This window comes from Pteropus vampyrus, unplaced genomic scaffold, assembly GCF_000151845.1.
Source record: "Pteropus vampyrus isolate Shadow unplaced genomic scaffold, Pvam_2.0 Scaffold81, whole genome shotgun sequence".
Taxonomy (NCBI): domain Eukaryota; kingdom Metazoa; phylum Chordata; class Mammalia; order Chiroptera; family Pteropodidae; genus Pteropus; species Pteropus vampyrus.
Genome location: NW_011888862.1, coordinates 4,547,778 through 4,566,058, shown reverse-complemented (window position 1 = coordinate 4,566,058; position 18,281 = coordinate 4,547,778). Strand labels below are relative to the sequence as shown.

Here is an 18,281-nt window from a genome sequence, read left to right as displayed (position 1 = left end):
ATGTCATGTAGAAAGTCAAATTATGCTTAAGAACCAAGATAAGCATGAAATGAGTCTCAGCTGAATTTAATATATTCTATAACTATAATTTGGATCATTTTACCTAGGTTCATCTGACAGTGATTGTAAATAGGCTTGACATTCCTCGCGATGTAGAAAAATATCAGAAAATCTACCAAATCCCAATTTAGAATTATTTCTGTTTCCTAATTATCTTTACTAAATTTCAATATAGATCTTTTAATAAAATAGAGGTCAGTGAACTTTTTTCTATAAAGGGTCACACAGGAAGGCTTTTAGGATTTTTGGGGTCATGCGATATCTGTGACAAATATTGTGCTCTGCTGATGCTGCACAAAACCAGCCAGAAACAAGACAGAAAGGAATGGGCATGACCATGTACCCGTAAAACTTGAGTTACAGAAATGGGCCACTGGATTTGGTCCTGAACCACGATTTGCTCACTCCTGATCTAAATGATGAATTTTAACAAGGGCACTAGTTGAAACTTGTATGGGCCAAAGAGAATGCTGAGTCATGTTTGGTTTTGACAACAGGCATGCCTCCCAAAATTGGTCAATGCACACACAAAAAAGTCATCATGGCTGCTATCATGCCGAAGGTCTATGACTCCATTGTAAACCCTTCAACGTTTTGGACTTCATGCAAACTCAGTTTTAGTTCCCAATGACTCCTTCATAAAAACTGTTGAAAAATCTTCAGTAGAAGAGCTTTTATGAGATTTTATGAGAAGGTACTAGCAGGATGCAAATTATACAATATGTGGCAGACATCCTAACACTGACCCAGTAAAGGATCATCTCTTCTATCTCTTGCTCATCACGGGCCATACAAATAATTTTGTAAGCGCGCAGGGCTTTTGCTAAAAATGGATGTTGCTGCTCTTTGTGGTTTCCTGTTGTGGAAGCCAGCTTGCAAAATGGGGCTGGGGCCTGTGTGGCCACATTCTTACCGAACGCCCATATGTCTGACTTGCTGCTGTATTTGAAGTAGTGAAACACCTCTGGGGCTGACCACTTGACCGGAAACTTTGTTCCTACTGAACTGACATACTGATCATCAAGAACATACCTGTGGGGGGAAACATCAACACAGACCTTAAGCTGCTTGGCTTGGCAGAATGGGAAGACCTCTGCTGGCCGCCATTGCCTCGTGGCGGTACAGGCTGATGAAGGACAGAGAGGCAACCAGTCTCAGCCGAAAGCTTGGGTGTTCTGCATCTTTTGCTTCCTTTCAATGTATATGCTTAGATAGAGGCTGATTACGACTTGTAAGCTTTAAAAAATGATATCTAACTTTGAAAATACCAAAATCTGAATGCAAACTGTTTGGTAAATAGAGAAAAACACAAAAATGTAAAAATAAAATCATTCAGAATCCCACCCCAAAGACAACCTGTAATTCTACCACGCAAGATACATTTCGCCTTATACTTTCCAATCTTTTTTCTATATATAATTTGTACAAAATTGGGTTTCTGTCATATTGAGGTTTGCTTTTATTTTTCCTTTAATGGCATATCGGGAACATTTTCCCTATATGTTTACATTTTCTTCTGTAGCATCCTATTTAATGGCTGAATTCCCGCTTATGGATTAGCATAATTTGTTTAACCATGTAAATGGCTTCTAACCATCTGCTATTATAAACAACAGTGGACAACAATATCCTATGTAGATATCAAGACCATAAAAATATATGTTCAAGGATATTCACTACACTCTTGTTTATAATAATGATTAAAATGGAAACAGTCTTAACATCCACATTTTGAGAAGTGATTAAATATAATATGGTACATTAATACAATAGATCAATAGGCAGCTATTTAACAATGAGATCGCTCTGTATTTACCAAAATGAAAAGATGCCCATGGTATATGGTTATGTGCAAAAGAATAGATCTATAATGTGATTCCATTATTTTTTCGGAAACAAACAGTAAGTGCACTTGTGTTACGATTGAGTATACTTAGGAATAAGGTGTAGAAAGACAAATGTGTTAACAGTAGGTACTCTTAGTGCTAAAACTGGGGTGAAGGGGTATGGGCCAGATTCTCCTTTTGACTTTGCTATATTTCTTATAATAAACATATACTATGTATATAATGAATAGAGGGGAACCCCATGTCTTTGCCCACAAAAACAAATAAATAATGACTCATAAATAGGAAAATGAAATAGGAAAATAAGATGAGGAAATGAAAATTATGGAAACAAATTTTGAATACAATTTATAGGAAAACTTCACATACTAAAATATGTTAGAGATATTTAATATAAAACATCAGAGAAAGCTGGTTTGGCAAATTATTCTTTGAAACATTAGTAATAGTAATAATAAATAACACCTTCCTAGGATTACATATTGCAGCTTCCATACTTCCCTCCCCAGGCCTCCTCAGCTCCTCAGACACCACAAGACACCCAGAAACTACACTGGCACTCCTGACTGGGGTCTGCTCACAGTTTAACCCTTCCTTCAAGTCATCAGGACCAAGTTAAGTCATAGACATCTGAATGATGTGACAGAGCTTTGTGACCAAAAGGGTGGGGTGCGTGGCCTCTAGGATCCCTTATTCAGAGCAAGACCTTGTGTCCCATTTTCTGAAGGGACAAAGAACTTGAGGTATATTCTGGATGCCACCATAACAGTCAATATTCCAGCTTCGAGAAAAAGGTGGGTGTAAGTTCTTCTATTCTGAGAACTTCTAATGTCAGTGCAGGTGACTCAGTATATGGTGGTTGGAGTGATGGCAAGTAGCACACAGCTAAAGGGACACCTTGCCAATATTGAGGGGTCCCAGAAGAGGAGCACTTCCTAATACTGAATTTTGGAGACTTAAAAAAGTAGATCTTCCTATGGTGTTTTAGGGCCATGCTTGCTAAATCCAGAGCTGGCCTTGGTCAATTCTTTAGATCTCTTTGCAACGGCATCATTCCTCCTCACAATTATATGAGTTTATGTTGAGTCAGCACAACTTTTTAGCTGTATTTTGTCTCAATGTCAGGGACACCTACTTGCCTCTAGAATAACTGCAGGCATTTTGAAGGCAGGGCCTATCCCATTCATATCAATATCTGCCACGAGACCTAGGCATTTAGTAGAAACTTGATAAATGATGATCGGAAAGGTGAGCATGTATGTCTTCATTTCCTATGCAAAATCGCGGAAATTGGCTTTGAGGTTTAAATAGTATGAGGACTCAGAATCAGGAAATGGAACACTTTTTAAAACTGCTATCGTAATCAAAACAATTTCTCCTAATCATGAAGTGTTGATAGAACACCCACCAAGAGAATCTCAGAGTCTACCGTCATGCCTTACTTGGTGATAAAGAAAAAAACGTGACGATGAAAATTTTTCCTAGTGTTAACATTCTACCCATTTGCACATATATTAAGAAAAAACACAGACAGGGCTAGAGGAGACTTGGTTGAAAATGTGTATAATATTTATCCAAATAATCTGGCTGTAACATGTTATATTTAAATACTTCGGATCTTTCATGGAATTTATTTGTAAGTTTAGAAAATATTTATCAGGGTGTTGAACTTAAAAGGACCCTGGATAATTTTCAAAGTACAGTCTCATCTTACAGGTGAGGAAATGTGGTAAAATGTTTCATAAGTTGTCATAAGTGGTAGTATGGAGGGAGGATCCAGGTTTTCAAGTCCCCAGTTCAAAGTGCCCAAAAGGTCTTCACTTACGATGGCATTTAGGTGTGAATCGAAAGACCCCTCTTATTGGTTGCCCCTTTGGAACTGGCTTACCTCGTCATTCCAAAGTCAGATACTTTCACAGAGAGATCACTGTCTACCAAGCAGTTCCGAGCAGCCTTTGGAGGAAAAATCAAAATTACCAAGTAGTAAAAGTGACCGTGAATCTCTTGACATCAGAATCTGGCATTTTCCTTCTCCTCAGTAGAATTCTCAGCAAAATCTAAGATTGCCTATCAAAGGCCCAAATGTTGGAAATTTGTCTTTTTTTTTTTTTCCTTTGCAACTTCTCAAAATGAAAATGTGCTCCCATATGTGTTTTCACCCAGGCATCCATCCTTGTCAACACTAAAGTTATTACACATTAAACATAAAAACTTAGTTCATCAATGAGAAGGGAAAAATCAGTTCTAGGGGCTCCCTCTTCAGCACTAGGATACTGTGCAGTGACAGGCGCTCTAAAGGCATAAATGTGGCACCAGAGACTCAGAAGGCACTTGCCTAGAGTGTGTGTGGAGTGTTTGCTGTTCAGCACAAGAAAACCTCTTAAAGGTAAACATCAGTGCATACCAAGCAGAACACTTGCCCCTCCCACTCTGACCCAAAGACACAAGTTTCATTTCTTTCTGGTTTTTGTTTGTTTCTTTTGTATTTTCAGTTATTGTATTAAATGACTGCTTTAGCACTGTGCCATTCCTGGAGTAAAGGTCAACTTGGGTTTAATTGTTCCAAGAAACACTAAATTGACCAAAGCCTTTCCTTTCCATCTCTTTTCCTTCAAACCACAACACAACTACATAAATCTTGATGCTTTTAATATTTTATTTTTATCACTACAACTACATAAATCTTTTTTTTTTTTTTTAGGCAAGGCAACCCTTGGTTGACCTCTCAGATTGCAAGGACCTTGCCAGCTTACAATCCCTTATTTTTAAATTTTTTTTATGCCTACAGCACCTGGTCTTCCTAGGTGGTCTCCCATCCAAGTACTAACCAGGGCCAACCCTGCTTAGCTTCTGAGATCAGACAGGATCCGGCTCATTCAGGGTGGCACGGCCGTAGACTCACTACAACTACATAAATCTTGATGGCTTCTTTTAGTCATTCTGTTCTTTCTGTACTTCAAGTATTTCATTTTGAAACTGATTTTTATCACAAAAATGGCATGTGCTTCAGCAAGGCACAGGCGAGCAAAGTAAAAGTGAAGGTGGCCTCTTTGCCGTTCCTCCCAATCCATCACTAAAGGTGGAAACTATGAGTTCCTTTCTGTCCTTTCTTTGAGCTGCCAATGGCTTTGCTTACCAAGTCCCGATGTATGAACTGGTGGCTCTCCAAAAAGGCCATGCCTTCGCAAACATCATAGCACATTTCCAAGAGCTGGGAGGGTTCAAGACCTCTTCCATGACTCTTCAGGTAATTAAGCAAGCAGCCATTGGTTATATATTCAGTCACTATGTATATAGGGTATCTCTTTGAGCACACTCCGTAGAATTTCACCAGCTTGGGATGGTTGAGTTTCCTGGGAACAACAGATTTTCAAAGTTCAGTATTGAATTTCCACACTCCATTTTCCAGATGCCCTGAAAAAGAATCATGCGCAGATTTTTGTTCGTTTTACTATCCCCCCTTCTACTTGAACAGAGGAGAGGAAAATGTTTTGGATATATTCTGGGAGCATTAGCCTTTGGAGGTAAGGAATGCTTCTTCATGTTGGACATCAACAACCCCAGCAGAAATTTAGCAGTTGTGGGTGCTGTGTTCGACTTTCCTGCAAGGAATCAGGGAAGCAAGGGTCTGGTGCCTTGGAAATCCCATTGAGTCTCATGGCGTCTTGAGAACTTCCAAGACTAGTTTGGGGGGAGCTACAACCTAAGAGCACTCGCTTCCATTTTAAAACATCTAACTTTCATATCTAAATATTTCATTCTAAAAAAAACATCAGATCAGAAAATGAAGAGTGTAGGTAAAATGGAAATGCCATGTTAGGAAAATGAGAGTAGGCATAATTTTTCTTGCTTTTTTTTTTTTTAAACCCTCATTTTACATTATTGTTATGTTATTTTTCCAATAATATATTTAGAAAATAGTAACCACATGGTATAGCACTTCTGGTAGTTCATGATGGATGGACAGTCAGCTGTTACGATATTCATCGGCTTGTCATTACATAATATCTAGTCTTATCGATTTACAGGATGATTCTTTAGTGTTCAGATGTGTGAAAGAAATCTAAATTTAACATGTCAACTTTTCAATTTTTTAATAATTGAGGACTTATTAAATACTTAGTTATTTTCTTTCTCCTTGGTTTAACCATGCAGGCATGCCTTATCGTGTTACTCAGGGCAATGAGCCCAGCTTCGCATCTATCGGCAACTGTAGGGACCTGCATTGCACTCAGCAGTGCTCCGTTCAGAGGGAAGGCTTGGAGTGAGACAAAGATCTATCACCCAACAAAAGCTGTTCCTTGAGCAAATTTTGTCCCTGACCAGAGGGGCACTTGGTGGGAACAGTATGTCAACTGGTACTCCCCATTTAACAGGCCTCAGTTTGACTGTTCTATGTGGGATTTAACATTCCCCTTATGTTACAGTTTGACCTCTTTCTTTATTACTAGGTGATTTGTTACTGACTTTTATGATTCTGTATGATTATAAGCCCCTCTATTCGTAAAAAAAATATGTTTTAAAGTTTCACTAGGACACGGGGGTTACACTATGAGCCTAAGGGAGTTTCTCTCAGATTTTTCTGTCCTACAAAAGTTGGACATCAAGGGCCCTCTCCCAAGTTTTATGACAGTTCACTTGTCAAAAGCAGAATGGGCTACATACTTTGCAAGAACTGGTGCAAAATGAAAATGCAGGAATTCTCGTTTAGGAATGATTAAGGATTTCAAGATGGTGATACCAGGGCATTAAACCAAGCGTGGAGTCCCTTTAAGTGTGGGGCCCCTCAAGGCTGTGCGGGTTGCACACACGTGAAGCCAGCCCTAGCCAAAGGCTTATAGTCACATAGTCCCTCTGCTTCAAATGTTTCTGCAACTGTGGTAAGAATGATTGTTCTGACTTTCCTGGTGCCTTTGGTCTTCATAAAGGAGTGACTAAGGAAGTGGACACTGGAATGTCTGCCTGGCTCTGCATTTCTGTTCTGCCACTTTTACCAGCGTGGTGACCATGGGCAGGTCATTTAACATTTCTGTGCTTCGGTTTCCTAAAAAACAAAGGTGACAATGGTACAGCCCTCATAGGCTTCTTCTGAGACTCAAACGTGTTCGTATTTATAAAGTGCTCAGAGAGGTGAGTGTAAACACAATGTAAATGTTTAAGTAAAATTTGTAAAAGGCTTATTACTCTGTAGCAGGCTAGAATTTGTGATTTCAACTGTCTTTGACTGAAATCCGGCTATAATATTGTTTCGCGTACCATGTCGATTGGTCCCCTAAAAGTAGGGTGATCAGCTGCCTCAGTTTGCCTGAGACTGCGGGGTTTCCTGGGACACAGGACTCTCAGCACAAACCCAGGAAAGTCCCAGGCAAACCTGATGGTTGGTCACCCTTCAAAATCTGATTCGCCATGTTGACAAGAAGAGGTAGACTCTTTAAAATAATTCTTTGTGGACTTTGAGCCATACTTCTCTTGCTCAGGCCTGTTTCCACGTCTGAAAGTGTACTATTGCTTCTAATAAAGCTTTTCTTTTCTACTGAAAAAAAAAATAATTCTTTGTACTTACCTAGATATGAGAGAGAGAGAGAGAGAGACAGAGAGACAGAGAGAGAGAGACAGAGACAGAGACAGAGAGAGACAGAGAGAGAGAGAGAGAAGGAGAGGAGAGGAGAGAACACATATGTATTGCCAAGAATTAAGAACTGTGCTTAGGACTGAGACCTGTTAGGAAGGGTATCTTCGTTACCAGTGAGGAAAGAATAAGGTAAATTGGGCATGTGCTTTACAAGGCCCCACTGTGTTCCTCGTTCCACCATGTACCTCCCCACAAGGCAGGAAGGCCAGAGGGCCGAGAAGACGTGTCCACTCAGAACCCATACATCCTTTCTCTATCACTCTTGGGGTACGAGGACTCTGGAACCCCTGTCTGTATAGTTCTGAGGCCTCTTCCAGGACCCATGTAGATTCTTTTTGAGTCTCTTCCCCCAAGAGTGAGCCATGCTGTTGGTGCACCTGCCCCAAATCAAAATCATCAGCCAACATAGATAGTTGTTTGTGGGAGACATAGAGGCTGCTTGGATGTACTGAATGCTGTGTCTGCACATTTGAACTGAGTATAGTGCAGGACAGAGCAGGGGGTGGGAGTGGGAAGGGGCAGGGTGGAGTTCGTGGGGGCCTTGGGCCAGAGACCGGTTTCTCTAAAGACTCTGGAGAATTTTAAATTCAAATATGGCCTTTCAGTTTGTCACGAAGGTATATTGGTCAAAGTAGGAGCACAGAACCAATTTTATTTACTAGCGCATTAGCTTGATTTATAACTTCTAAGTGTTTATATCTGTGATATGCGGACTCTTCCTTCAGTCCTTGCAAATGTTACAGACAGGCCCATTAGCATGAACATCCTCCCATGGTGAGGGCTAAACTGCCATTACTTGGAAGAAACTTACATCATGGTCTGGGCCTCCTGGAAAAATTCATCTTCTGACATGGAGCCCTCCTTGATCATCTTAATGGCAACATCATACTGCCCCTTCCACTTGCCCAGATGGACCACTCCAAACTGGCCACTTCCCAGCTCCTTCAACAGCGTAATCTCTTCTCTTTTCAGTTCCCAGATTCCTAATAAGGTAAGACAGATACTCTTTAGGATGAGAATATAAAACTTTGGGGCTAACAGCTTCCCAAGCGATTTCGTCTCCAAAGGGAGTTTCACATTGATAATATGAAGAAGAGCAAGACTTTTTATTTTAAGTTGATCACTTAAAAGAAAAAACAAACCCTTAGTGACATGGTCTTATAACCTATTAAACCACATGATAATGCCGCTAGGACAATATTGGTCTTGAAGCAGCTACAGTTATTGATAGGAAGCTCAGAGTATAAACACTTTGCCAACCAGAGGCATCTTAGATGTGGTGTCAAAATGTGCTCGATGCCCTTTAGCTTGGTAAAATATCATTACGTTTTCTTATAAAACAAATTGTGATCTGGATGGATGTCATTATCCTAAATACGCAACGTTGAAAACTGGCTCCCCTGAGCAGGCACAGAATCCCAGTAGAAGAAAGAAAGGGTAGGCAATGGGCTTCTAGTAACCGATGATTGGGTCTAATGAGAGGAAAGATTTGATACTCTTTTTGGTAACGCTGGAGAGATAACAGAGTTAATTTGGGAAGACAGAAAAGGCTTTCGTTTTTTATTATTTGTTTTTATAAAATGAATAAATATATTAGAGCTGAAGCCCTCCCTGTCACAATCTGAGCAGGGACTGCCTTCCTGTCTTCCCTCTTTTTTTTCAATAAATTAACCATATGTGCATATTTTAACCCAAAATGTGGGAAATAGATCTTAAGAGACCAAGGGTGTATTCATACCACTTCCCAAGGACACGGAGATGGGAACCTTGTTGGCCTTGGTTGACACAGGGTGGCGGAGTCGTGTGATCATGCCTGCAATGGAATCAGCATCATAGCATCACATCATCACATCATACCACATCACATCACATCACGTCACATTGGTTCACACCTCTGCTTATGTTCCCTCCAGAGTGGCTGAAAAAGCAGAGTTCAGGATGTTGAGGTGCAGAGAGGGAATTCATTCTGACCGTAGTCATCCCGTACTTGTATTAATTTGCCTGACTTGACTAACTCAATGTCAAGCAAAAATTCAAGAGTAAAACCGCTTTATGTGACTTTTGAAAATCACTTCAAAGTTAGTTGCTTGGTGGAATCTTTCGTTTAAAAAATTTTCCATTTTTATTTTGCTATCTTTTTATAGTCCTATATTTAAATACGTATACACACAGCACATACAGTTGGTAAAGAATCCAAATAGTACAGAAGGGTACAAAATAAAAAGTAAACCACTTGCATTTTAAAAAATTAAACCTATTACTAAATTACATTAATGGTCAAGTCATTTTAAGTGTTTACGTCATGGTAAAGCTGGGTTAAAATAATCAAGGTATTTATAGCAGCTCGAAAGAACTCATTCAAAAAAATGTTTCTTGCTTTAAATGTGTGACATTTTCCAGTCCTGAGAACTATCACACGTGTCCTTTTCCTCTCCTTCATCTTTCTATATTATTTATTTACTTTTTATATGAGTGGTATCCAAATGTTTTAAATCGTGCACCTTTAATTGGCAAAAAAATTTAGTTCGCTCTTCCAAAATATATACATGTACAATTGCTGCTGTATTGATATAGTATGTGAATCATAAAATGTAGTCACAAAGAGAAAACATAAGAGAATTAGGTTTAAAAAAACAAATAGAAATAAACATTTTACTGTTTTCTTCTTACTCTGCGGAGTTGCTCGTGCATTCTCTGGAGGGGAGTCATTCCACTTGGAGATGTCTTTCCAAGGGATACTTTTGAGGTGCTACAGGTTAAACTAAACAATTATGAAATTGGGACGAAGGAAAAATACAAGTAGGAACCAAAATCAAAGCCAGGAGTGAGGCCATTTCCCTCATGTGCACATAATCAGCTCGCAGATTGTACACTGAGCCCACAGCTTATTTTTTCTCACTCTTGGAATTCATCCAGTCACTGCTTGTAAGTGGCACTAGTCTAGAAAAGACACTTAGGGTGGCTTTCTTTTTTTAAAACTTTTTTCTACATTTAGTGAGACGTTATTGACATGTAACCTATATAACTTTAAGGTGTACAACACGATGATGTGATACGTGTATGCAAAATGCTTACTGTAATGAGATGAGTTAATATTTCCATAAGGAGGGATTTCTATACACATTTTTGCCAATTAGGCAAAGTTTAAAAAGAGAAATAGTACCCAGTGTTGGTGAGGATGAAGAAACTTGCTCTTGGTGGGAGTGTACATTTCTGAAAAGCATTTGATGATGTCAGAATTTCAAATGTTCTTAACCATTGTCTCAGGAAAGCCATCTCTAGGGAATTGGGCTACAGAAACACTCATGCAGGTGCACAGAGCTATGTGTGCAGGACTGTGCATTGAAACAGTAATTGTGATGGGAAAACATTGTAAATGATCCTACTGCTAATCAATACAAGGTTAGGTGAATAAATTATGGAGTAATTCTGTAAGAGAATTCTCAATAGACCAAAGTAAGCTGTACATATTTGCATGGAAAGACTTCTAAGACACATTGAGTAAGGGAAACAAGCTGAAAAGTAGTATGTGTAGAATGATCTCAGTAAAAATATCACGTGTGCGTGCGTGTGTGTGTATAATGGATAATAAGCGTTACTATCAGCATAGAAGATAATTCTGTCAGAGCAGACACCAACTCATATATCACTGGAGAGAGAACCTCCATGGACATTTCTATAATGTCTAAATTTTGCAATCAACTTCTATAGGCAGGAAAAAACCTGCAAATATTTTTATAAAGAGAATCTCTACTTCTAAGTCACTCAACTCAATTTTTTTTTTTCTGACATTATAGTGTGTATAACGTTATACTTCAGGAAATGTAGGTTAAAAATCACAGTAGGCATAGGGCTTGAGAGCACTTTTTTTCTTACTTTCACGTCTCTCCATATAATTAAGGATATTAGGGGGATCGATAGTATCCAAGAAAATTGATATTTATCAGCAAAGATCCATAAAAGAAGAAGTGAAATAAATTACCTGCTGAATTGTGTTGATGATAGTGAATAAGCTTTGGAATGTCATCAAAACAGTAGTTTTCTGCCAGGTACAATTTGTTCTCAGCATTTGTATGCACGTGGTAATGTTTGATAGTTCCTTTCTTATCACTATTAAGGAAAAAAGAATGTGAGAATGTTTTAAACAATTGAAGCTTGATTAAACAATGGTTAAATAATTCGGTGCATTTGCAAATTTTGGAGGGGGAAGTCAGGGAAGTTTTCTCAGTCTTGCCATCTGGTGTTTTCTGGAGGTATCCATGACAGTCAGTAATTATGGAAGAGGGCTCTTCTCTGAATTCAGCTTATCTTTTGTGCACATACAGAATTCATGTACAATAAAATTCCAACTTTCTAGACTGTTCTTGGTACATATAAAGCTGGAACATTCCTCTGATGATTGAGAGCCCTGCAGTTCTTCAGGATGATTATCCTGAAAATCAATTCCTTTTCAGGATGATAAGGAAGATTAAAATGTAGAAGGCAAAGGTGATTATGCCGTGGGTGTTCTCACCTACAGCGTGGGTAGGAGGCTCTCTGGTGTGTGGAGGAGGCAGGATAGAGTGGGTGGGGCTGTCCTTTAATCCCTCATGTGAACTTGTACCTTTTCACGTAAAACATTTTTTTTTTCTTTTGCTCTACATTTAGAAAATAGTGGTGAATTGATACACATTGACTTAGATTAATCAAGAATAATATGCTTGTCTTCGATTTGAGAGTATGGCACAGTGGTCAAAAATTGGGCTTTGAGTCCAGTTCTACTGCTTGCTAGCTACCTCATTTGGTTGTTACAAAGATAGAGAGAGAGAGAGAGAATTTGCACTGTGCTTGGCACATAAAACAATAAATAAATTGCTGTTATGCCAGCTTAGTTAAAATTGCAGTTATAAAAGGAAAGGGCGCTATCTTGTTGCAAATGGCTAATCAGCTCTTGGTCTCAGCACGAAATTCACTCAAGCCCATCAATGCTGTTTCATAATACAAGGCTTCTGTACTCATTGATTTGGAATTTTTTTTTTTTTTGGATTCCTTATCCATTTGCTGATTTTTCTACCTGGCCACCTTCAAAAAGGAATCTGGTGTCAAGAAGCTTGACTAGAACTTCTGATATCAGGTTTGGCTGAAACTGCAGGGCCAGAGCTTTTTATATTTAGTGAACCAAGTCTTCTCCCGGTTCTTACGAGTCTGGATTCAGCCAGCATCTAGATATGCAACCTAGTACATGAGATGCACTGGGGATGTGGCTTCTGGCATTAGAAAATGCCCGGTGACTGATTAGAGTACCTCCTATTCAAATCGGAGGTAGGTACTCTATAAAAAAATTCTCAAAATAAATTTTTAATCACTTAATTATTACAAATATATATATATATATATATATATATATATATATATACACACACACATATCTATGTGTATATATATACACACACATATATATCTACATGTATATATAGATATATACACACACACATACAAACACACCACAGGGCAAGGCACATGGAAAAGGCACCAAAGCAAAAGATCATTCACTCCAACCATTAAAAGTACATTGCACACACACAAAAATATATATCTTTTTCAAATGGTCCTAATCAAGATTTGGCCAGATTCTTATTCCAAAATATTGGGGGTTTCAGTGTAGACACAGGAGTGTGGTTGAAGGAACATGAACTTGGCTGTTGAAGGCCCAGATTTAAGTGAGTCATTTATTAACTTTGTGGGTGGGTCTTCATCAACTCTCTTTGAACTTCAATCCCCTCGTTTGTAAAATGGTGCAAATAAAAACAACTTTCTATTTGCTTCTCAGGATGATTAGAATGAACAAAAGAGCTAACAGCCAATGTGAGGGTGGCTTGTAAAACTCTGATGGGGGATCCTGACGTTGGTAACGTTGACTTGTTGTTGACTCTCATGCGACGACTGTGGGGGTCTTGCATGCCCAAGTGTTCAGATAGGGGTAGTGGAGCAGGTAGAATTACTGTCTCCCAACAACAACAATAGTAATTGCTATTAATTTATTAAGTGCCTACTGTGTGCCAGGTACTGTTCTGATCCAATATGCGAATTCATTTATTTTATCCATAGAACGTAATAATCGTTACTATGTCCCCTTTTCAAATGAGGAAGTTGACGCACAGAGGTTAAGAAACTTGCTCAATGTCATAAAGCTTTGTAAATGGTAAAGTCAGGATTTGGACCCGAAAGTGTAGCTTCAAATCAGAACTCTTAACAACGTAGAGGACAGCACCTTAGAAAGAAGCTATCGAGGCAACACAGCTACACTTATTCAATTTTCTGCTAACTCTGGTCCCACGGGAAGACACAGTAGGTTTTCCAGCTCAGCAGGTGGCGAAGGCCCAGAGGGTAGAGTCCCCAATGCTATTTCTCTTTTTCTAGGTTTAGGACTGAATTGAGGGGAATGGCCCAGGATTCCTTTAACAAGCATTCACCGAGGTGTGCTGTGCCCTGGGCACTCAGCGGCTGCCTGGGATGGGCTTGAGAGAATCACTTGAGAACAGCCTCTTGGAAGTAGGGGGAAAAAGGCCACTATAAATGGTCGTATTCAACAGAAATATTTTGATCCAAAATTCCAGAGTTTAAAGATGGTGTCTTATCCCAAAACATGACTAAATTAGTAGCATACTCAAAGAATACACAAGAAGATAAAATGAAATCCATTTCATACTTACTTCACAGCCTTACTAAATAAGGACACTGTGTACATTCCCACTTGGCTAGAATTTCTAACCATAAATGCTCCTTCTTTTCCCTGAAAAGGAAGGAAAATGTGAAAGGAACAGAAAATATTTTCATTATCTTTGAAAATTATTTTTTCTGGTAGGTGGTAGGAAAATAGATCTTTTAGATTCACTTGAAATCTCATTGATGGCAGAGATTATCCAACAGTTGACACAGAAGGGGACCTACAGTTAAGCTTTCTTTCTTTTCTCACTATTTCTTTATAGATTAATCCCGTATGCTTCAACCATTCCTCTCCAGTAGATTTTTAACCCTCTCTGATAATTTTCTCTTTTATATTTGTGCAAGCCTAATGTTTTAATCTTTCAGAAAGAAAATTTAAAACCACATATCATCGTATCATGCTCATGGAAGGGTTTTAGAAAACCTAAGATGCAGAACAAATTGTTAAAGTTCTGTGCTCAACTTGTCTGCCTTAATGTCTTCTTTAAATCTTTCTTAATATCTTGTGCTAATTCTAAGCAGATCCAGATTCAAAAAGAGCATATAATAAATTAGAAATGTGGGAAAACTCTGAGTTAGTTAGTGAAGTCATCACATGTTCACTAATACCCCTCAAAGAGATAATTGGTTTGTTTTATTAGGTTGAACTATATCAAAGTGTCATTTTGTAGGCCAAAAGAGTTTGCTATTGATAATTCTATACCAATTAATAACAGAGTCATGTGGATTTATTCCCTAGTACATCTAATTTATTCTGGTTTAGGTGCCAGCGAGCAACGACAGAGTTGAGATAGACCGTTGACATAGATGGCCCCAATAAATCACCTCTCTGTAGTCAGTCCCCTCTCACATTGACTCTGGGCTGGGCCATGTGACTTGCTTTGGCTAATGGGACATTAGCAAACATGATAAAAGCAGAGACTCCATAACTGCTTGCACTGAACTTCAGGGCTCATTCTCTTCACCCCTCGCCTTGATACTACGCTTGACCTTAAGCCAAAAATCCGAGAAGTGATTCAACCTTGCCTGAGATGACCATGCTGTGAGAAAGTCCAAGTTATCCCCATGGAAAAGAATGATGGTACCCAGGTGACTGCCTCAGCTAAACCCGATCGCCCCGTGACTGCATCCACCAGCTAAATGCAGCCACATGAGTGGCCCTAAACAAAATCTGAAGGAGAACCGCTGGGCCAGCTGACTCACAGAATTGTGAGAAATCATAAATCTCGTTGTTTTAAGCCACTAAGATTTGAAGTGGTTTATTACCCAGTAATAGATAACAGAAAGAGAGGAAGTGGCTATATTTGAAGGGCCTGGTAAGTCATAGGCTGGACTACCGACACCATGATGATGTAACTGTATACTTAGCAATAAGGTTTTTCTAAGAAGTTCATTACCCTCTGAGCCCAACAATAGAAAGATTCTTAGAGGCTATGGTAGAGAGCAGACTATTTACCTTTTGTCTCAGTAATTGCTCAGACTGTGACCTGGAGATGTTACCCGCAAACCAGCTGCAATAGGAAAGAATTCCACATGTGAGAGTTAATAATTTGTTTGTTTGTTTTGAGAGTTAGTAATTTTTAATTGCATAACTTGTCACTTAGTTTTCTAACTCGTAAAATGAGGCATTAGCCTAGATCAGAGGTTTCTACACCTGACTGTTCCAGAGAATCACCCGAGGAGCTTTACAAAAATACAGATTCCTGAGTCTCTATCACCCAATTATGATTCTGGCGTGGGGTCTGCAGATCTGTATTTTTAAATAGGCTGGCATTTAGGAACCTTTGGCTTCCTTCTAGGTGATCTCTAAATTCTCCAACATTTCATCATTTTGAATGAGAGCCAGACATTAGATCAATGAAGTTTATTCCAGTGGATAAATTGGGGTTGTCAAGGATGAAAGTTCCTTTGTTTCAACCTTAGAATTCTCTTTTAATAATCCAATGGAAGCATGCATTATAGCATCTATTTTCAAAGCAAACGCTTTTCAAAACAATATTTTTATTTGCAGGATAGTAATAGATAAGCATCTATGGTTATGTTAAGGTAGGGACAGTTGTAGTGAACTGAGAAGAAGATGATGTGAGACAGCCAGGTATAATCTTTATTTATTTATCTATCTATCTATTATTTTTAGGTCTATAGCACCTGGTCTTCCTAGGTGGTCTCCCATCCAAGTACTAACCAGGCCCGACCCTGCTTAGCTTCAGAAATCAGACGGGATCGGGCTTGTTCAGGGTGGCATGGCCATAGACTATCATCTTTAAATATAGCCCTTTTTATTAAGTTAGCCAAGAACATCACATTTTAATTTTCACGGGAAGCTCAACAGGTCACAGAGCTGTTTCTCATGTGAGATCAACGATATCCGTAGCCTTTGGGTTTGGGCCAAAATATCATTCTAAGGAAATGAACAGGGTGAGAGGTGGGATGGGGCATGGGTTTGGGGGCTTGGGAGGATCCTCTGGCTAGAAGATAACACCTGAGGATGAAAGAAGTACGCGAGGAGGGTGAGGGTGATTTAGATGGGGGGGAGGGGGGCAGTTCAATGAAGTGGAAAGAGCCTTAGATGTGCCAGCTTGGAGTTCTGGGTTCTAGACATAACTCGTAATGAGTAGTTGCGTGGCTTTGGACAGGCCATTTAGTCTCTCTTAACCATGGAATTCTGCATTTGTAAAATTAGGCTTAAACTTGATAAGTTTGAAAGTCTCTTCTAACTCTACTCTTAGAGAGGCTATGTAATTAACACTTGAGATATTAACTCTTATTAGTTAATATTTTAAGCTAATCATAGCTAATCAAAATACTCTGTCAGAGAATAGGATCCAGGATACGAGCCTATGGGATATAGAAGAAAGGGATGATCAGAAATAAGGAGAAAGGCCTGGAGAGGTGAGGTGAGATTGTGTGTAACCCGCCCCCGCTACACACACACACTCACAAACATTGTGTTTGTATCATAATTTTGTTGAGACCCAGCTCTGTTTGTTTTAAAAAAAATATTTCAGCATTTCAATGTCAGAGTAGCAGAGGCTTAGGCCTAGTCCTAACACATAATTTTCCATCTAAACCTCGGTGCCTCATTCTTTAATGGAATGGAGTAGAGTTGCTCATGAATTTATGGCCATAAAACAGATGCTTCAGCAACATTGATAGAGCAGGAAGCTGGAGGCACCAAGCATGGTGTGTGGATGCTGAGCTTCAGATCATGTAGCCTTCTGGTCCTGACCTCTTTGATTTTAAGAAGGCGGGTCTTTCTTGATCATTTGCCCCAATGCACAGCTCTCACACACCATTGAAATCTAGAAATGATGGAGATACAGACTGTCTATATGGTCAGATCTGGGGTTTTTGGAGCCAAAGAAAGATTTCCAGTCCATCTAAATGCTAAAGACTAAAATCCATGATTAGGTGTTCACTTCTGTTGGTTTAAGTTTTTGTCATTAGTTAAAGTGTAATTCTTTTCGGATAATTTTGGTGCTGGTCTGAGTCTTTTATGTCTTCATCCTAAGGGTTGGTGTTGGGGAAGAAGATAGGGCTAAAGGGAAGCTAGAGAGTGGTGAAGGGACCACGCTGCAGAGGGGCGGAAGGTACAGCACATCTCTATCAATGTGACAGGTATGCCTAAGGGCTGGGCTGGGTTAGAAAGAAGAGGAAGAATCAAAACAGAGACATGTTAAAAGTGAGAGCTTTTTAGAAGCTCTCATTGCACTTAGAGACAATGAATTAATAACAACACTCGTACAACAACAGAACTGGAAATACGCATCATCCTAGTGTTCAAGCAAATTGGTTGCCGTTGGGTAACAGGTGTCTGAGAGGAGCTGCATGCCCTGCTGCTCCCTCCTCTCCTTAATACCAACTTCAGGAGGTTTATTCATCCTTGTTTGTAGAATGATAGAATCTTAGATGTTGGAAAGGACCTTAACAGCCACTTAGACCAGCCTGTGTCAAAACAGTTGGGGTGATCACACATTCTTATTTGCCTAGAAGAGTCCAGTTTATGCCTCGTGTCTAGGTGTAATATTTAATAGCAT

General features: G+C 39.3%; 1 protein-coding gene, 1 non-coding gene and 1 pseudogene across 3 annotated transcripts in view; all 3 read right to left on the bottom strand.

Annotated features, from left to right (window-relative positions):
• Positions 1-18,281, bottom strand: part of BMX (BMX non-receptor tyrosine kinase) — a 38,158-nt gene that overhangs the window by 4,057 nt on the left and 15,820 nt on the right. For both annotated transcript variants that reach the window (XM_011362972.2, XM_023532352.1), the window contains 8 exons: positions 15,701-15,755; positions 14,232-14,311; positions 11,522-11,649; positions 9,278-9,352; positions 8,351-8,522; positions 5,044-5,260; positions 3,796-3,860; positions 974-1,092 (listed from right to left, as the gene is read on the bottom strand). In XM_011362972.2, the coding sequence (XP_011361274.1) occupies positions 974-1,092; positions 3,796-3,860; positions 5,044-5,260; positions 8,351-8,522; positions 9,278-9,352; positions 11,522-11,649; positions 14,232-14,311; positions 15,701-15,755 (911 nt within the window). The remainder of the gene's footprint in view (positions 1-973; positions 1,093-3,795; positions 3,861-5,043; positions 5,261-8,350; positions 8,523-9,277; positions 9,353-11,521; positions 11,650-14,231; positions 14,312-15,700; positions 15,756-18,281) is intronic.
• On the bottom strand, positions 4,687-4,805 carry LOC111741787 (annotated as a pseudogene).
• On the bottom strand, positions 16,381-16,499 carry LOC111741746. Its single transcript, XR_002781070.1, has one exon. It is a non-coding gene; the product is annotated as a 5S ribosomal RNA (ribosomal RNA).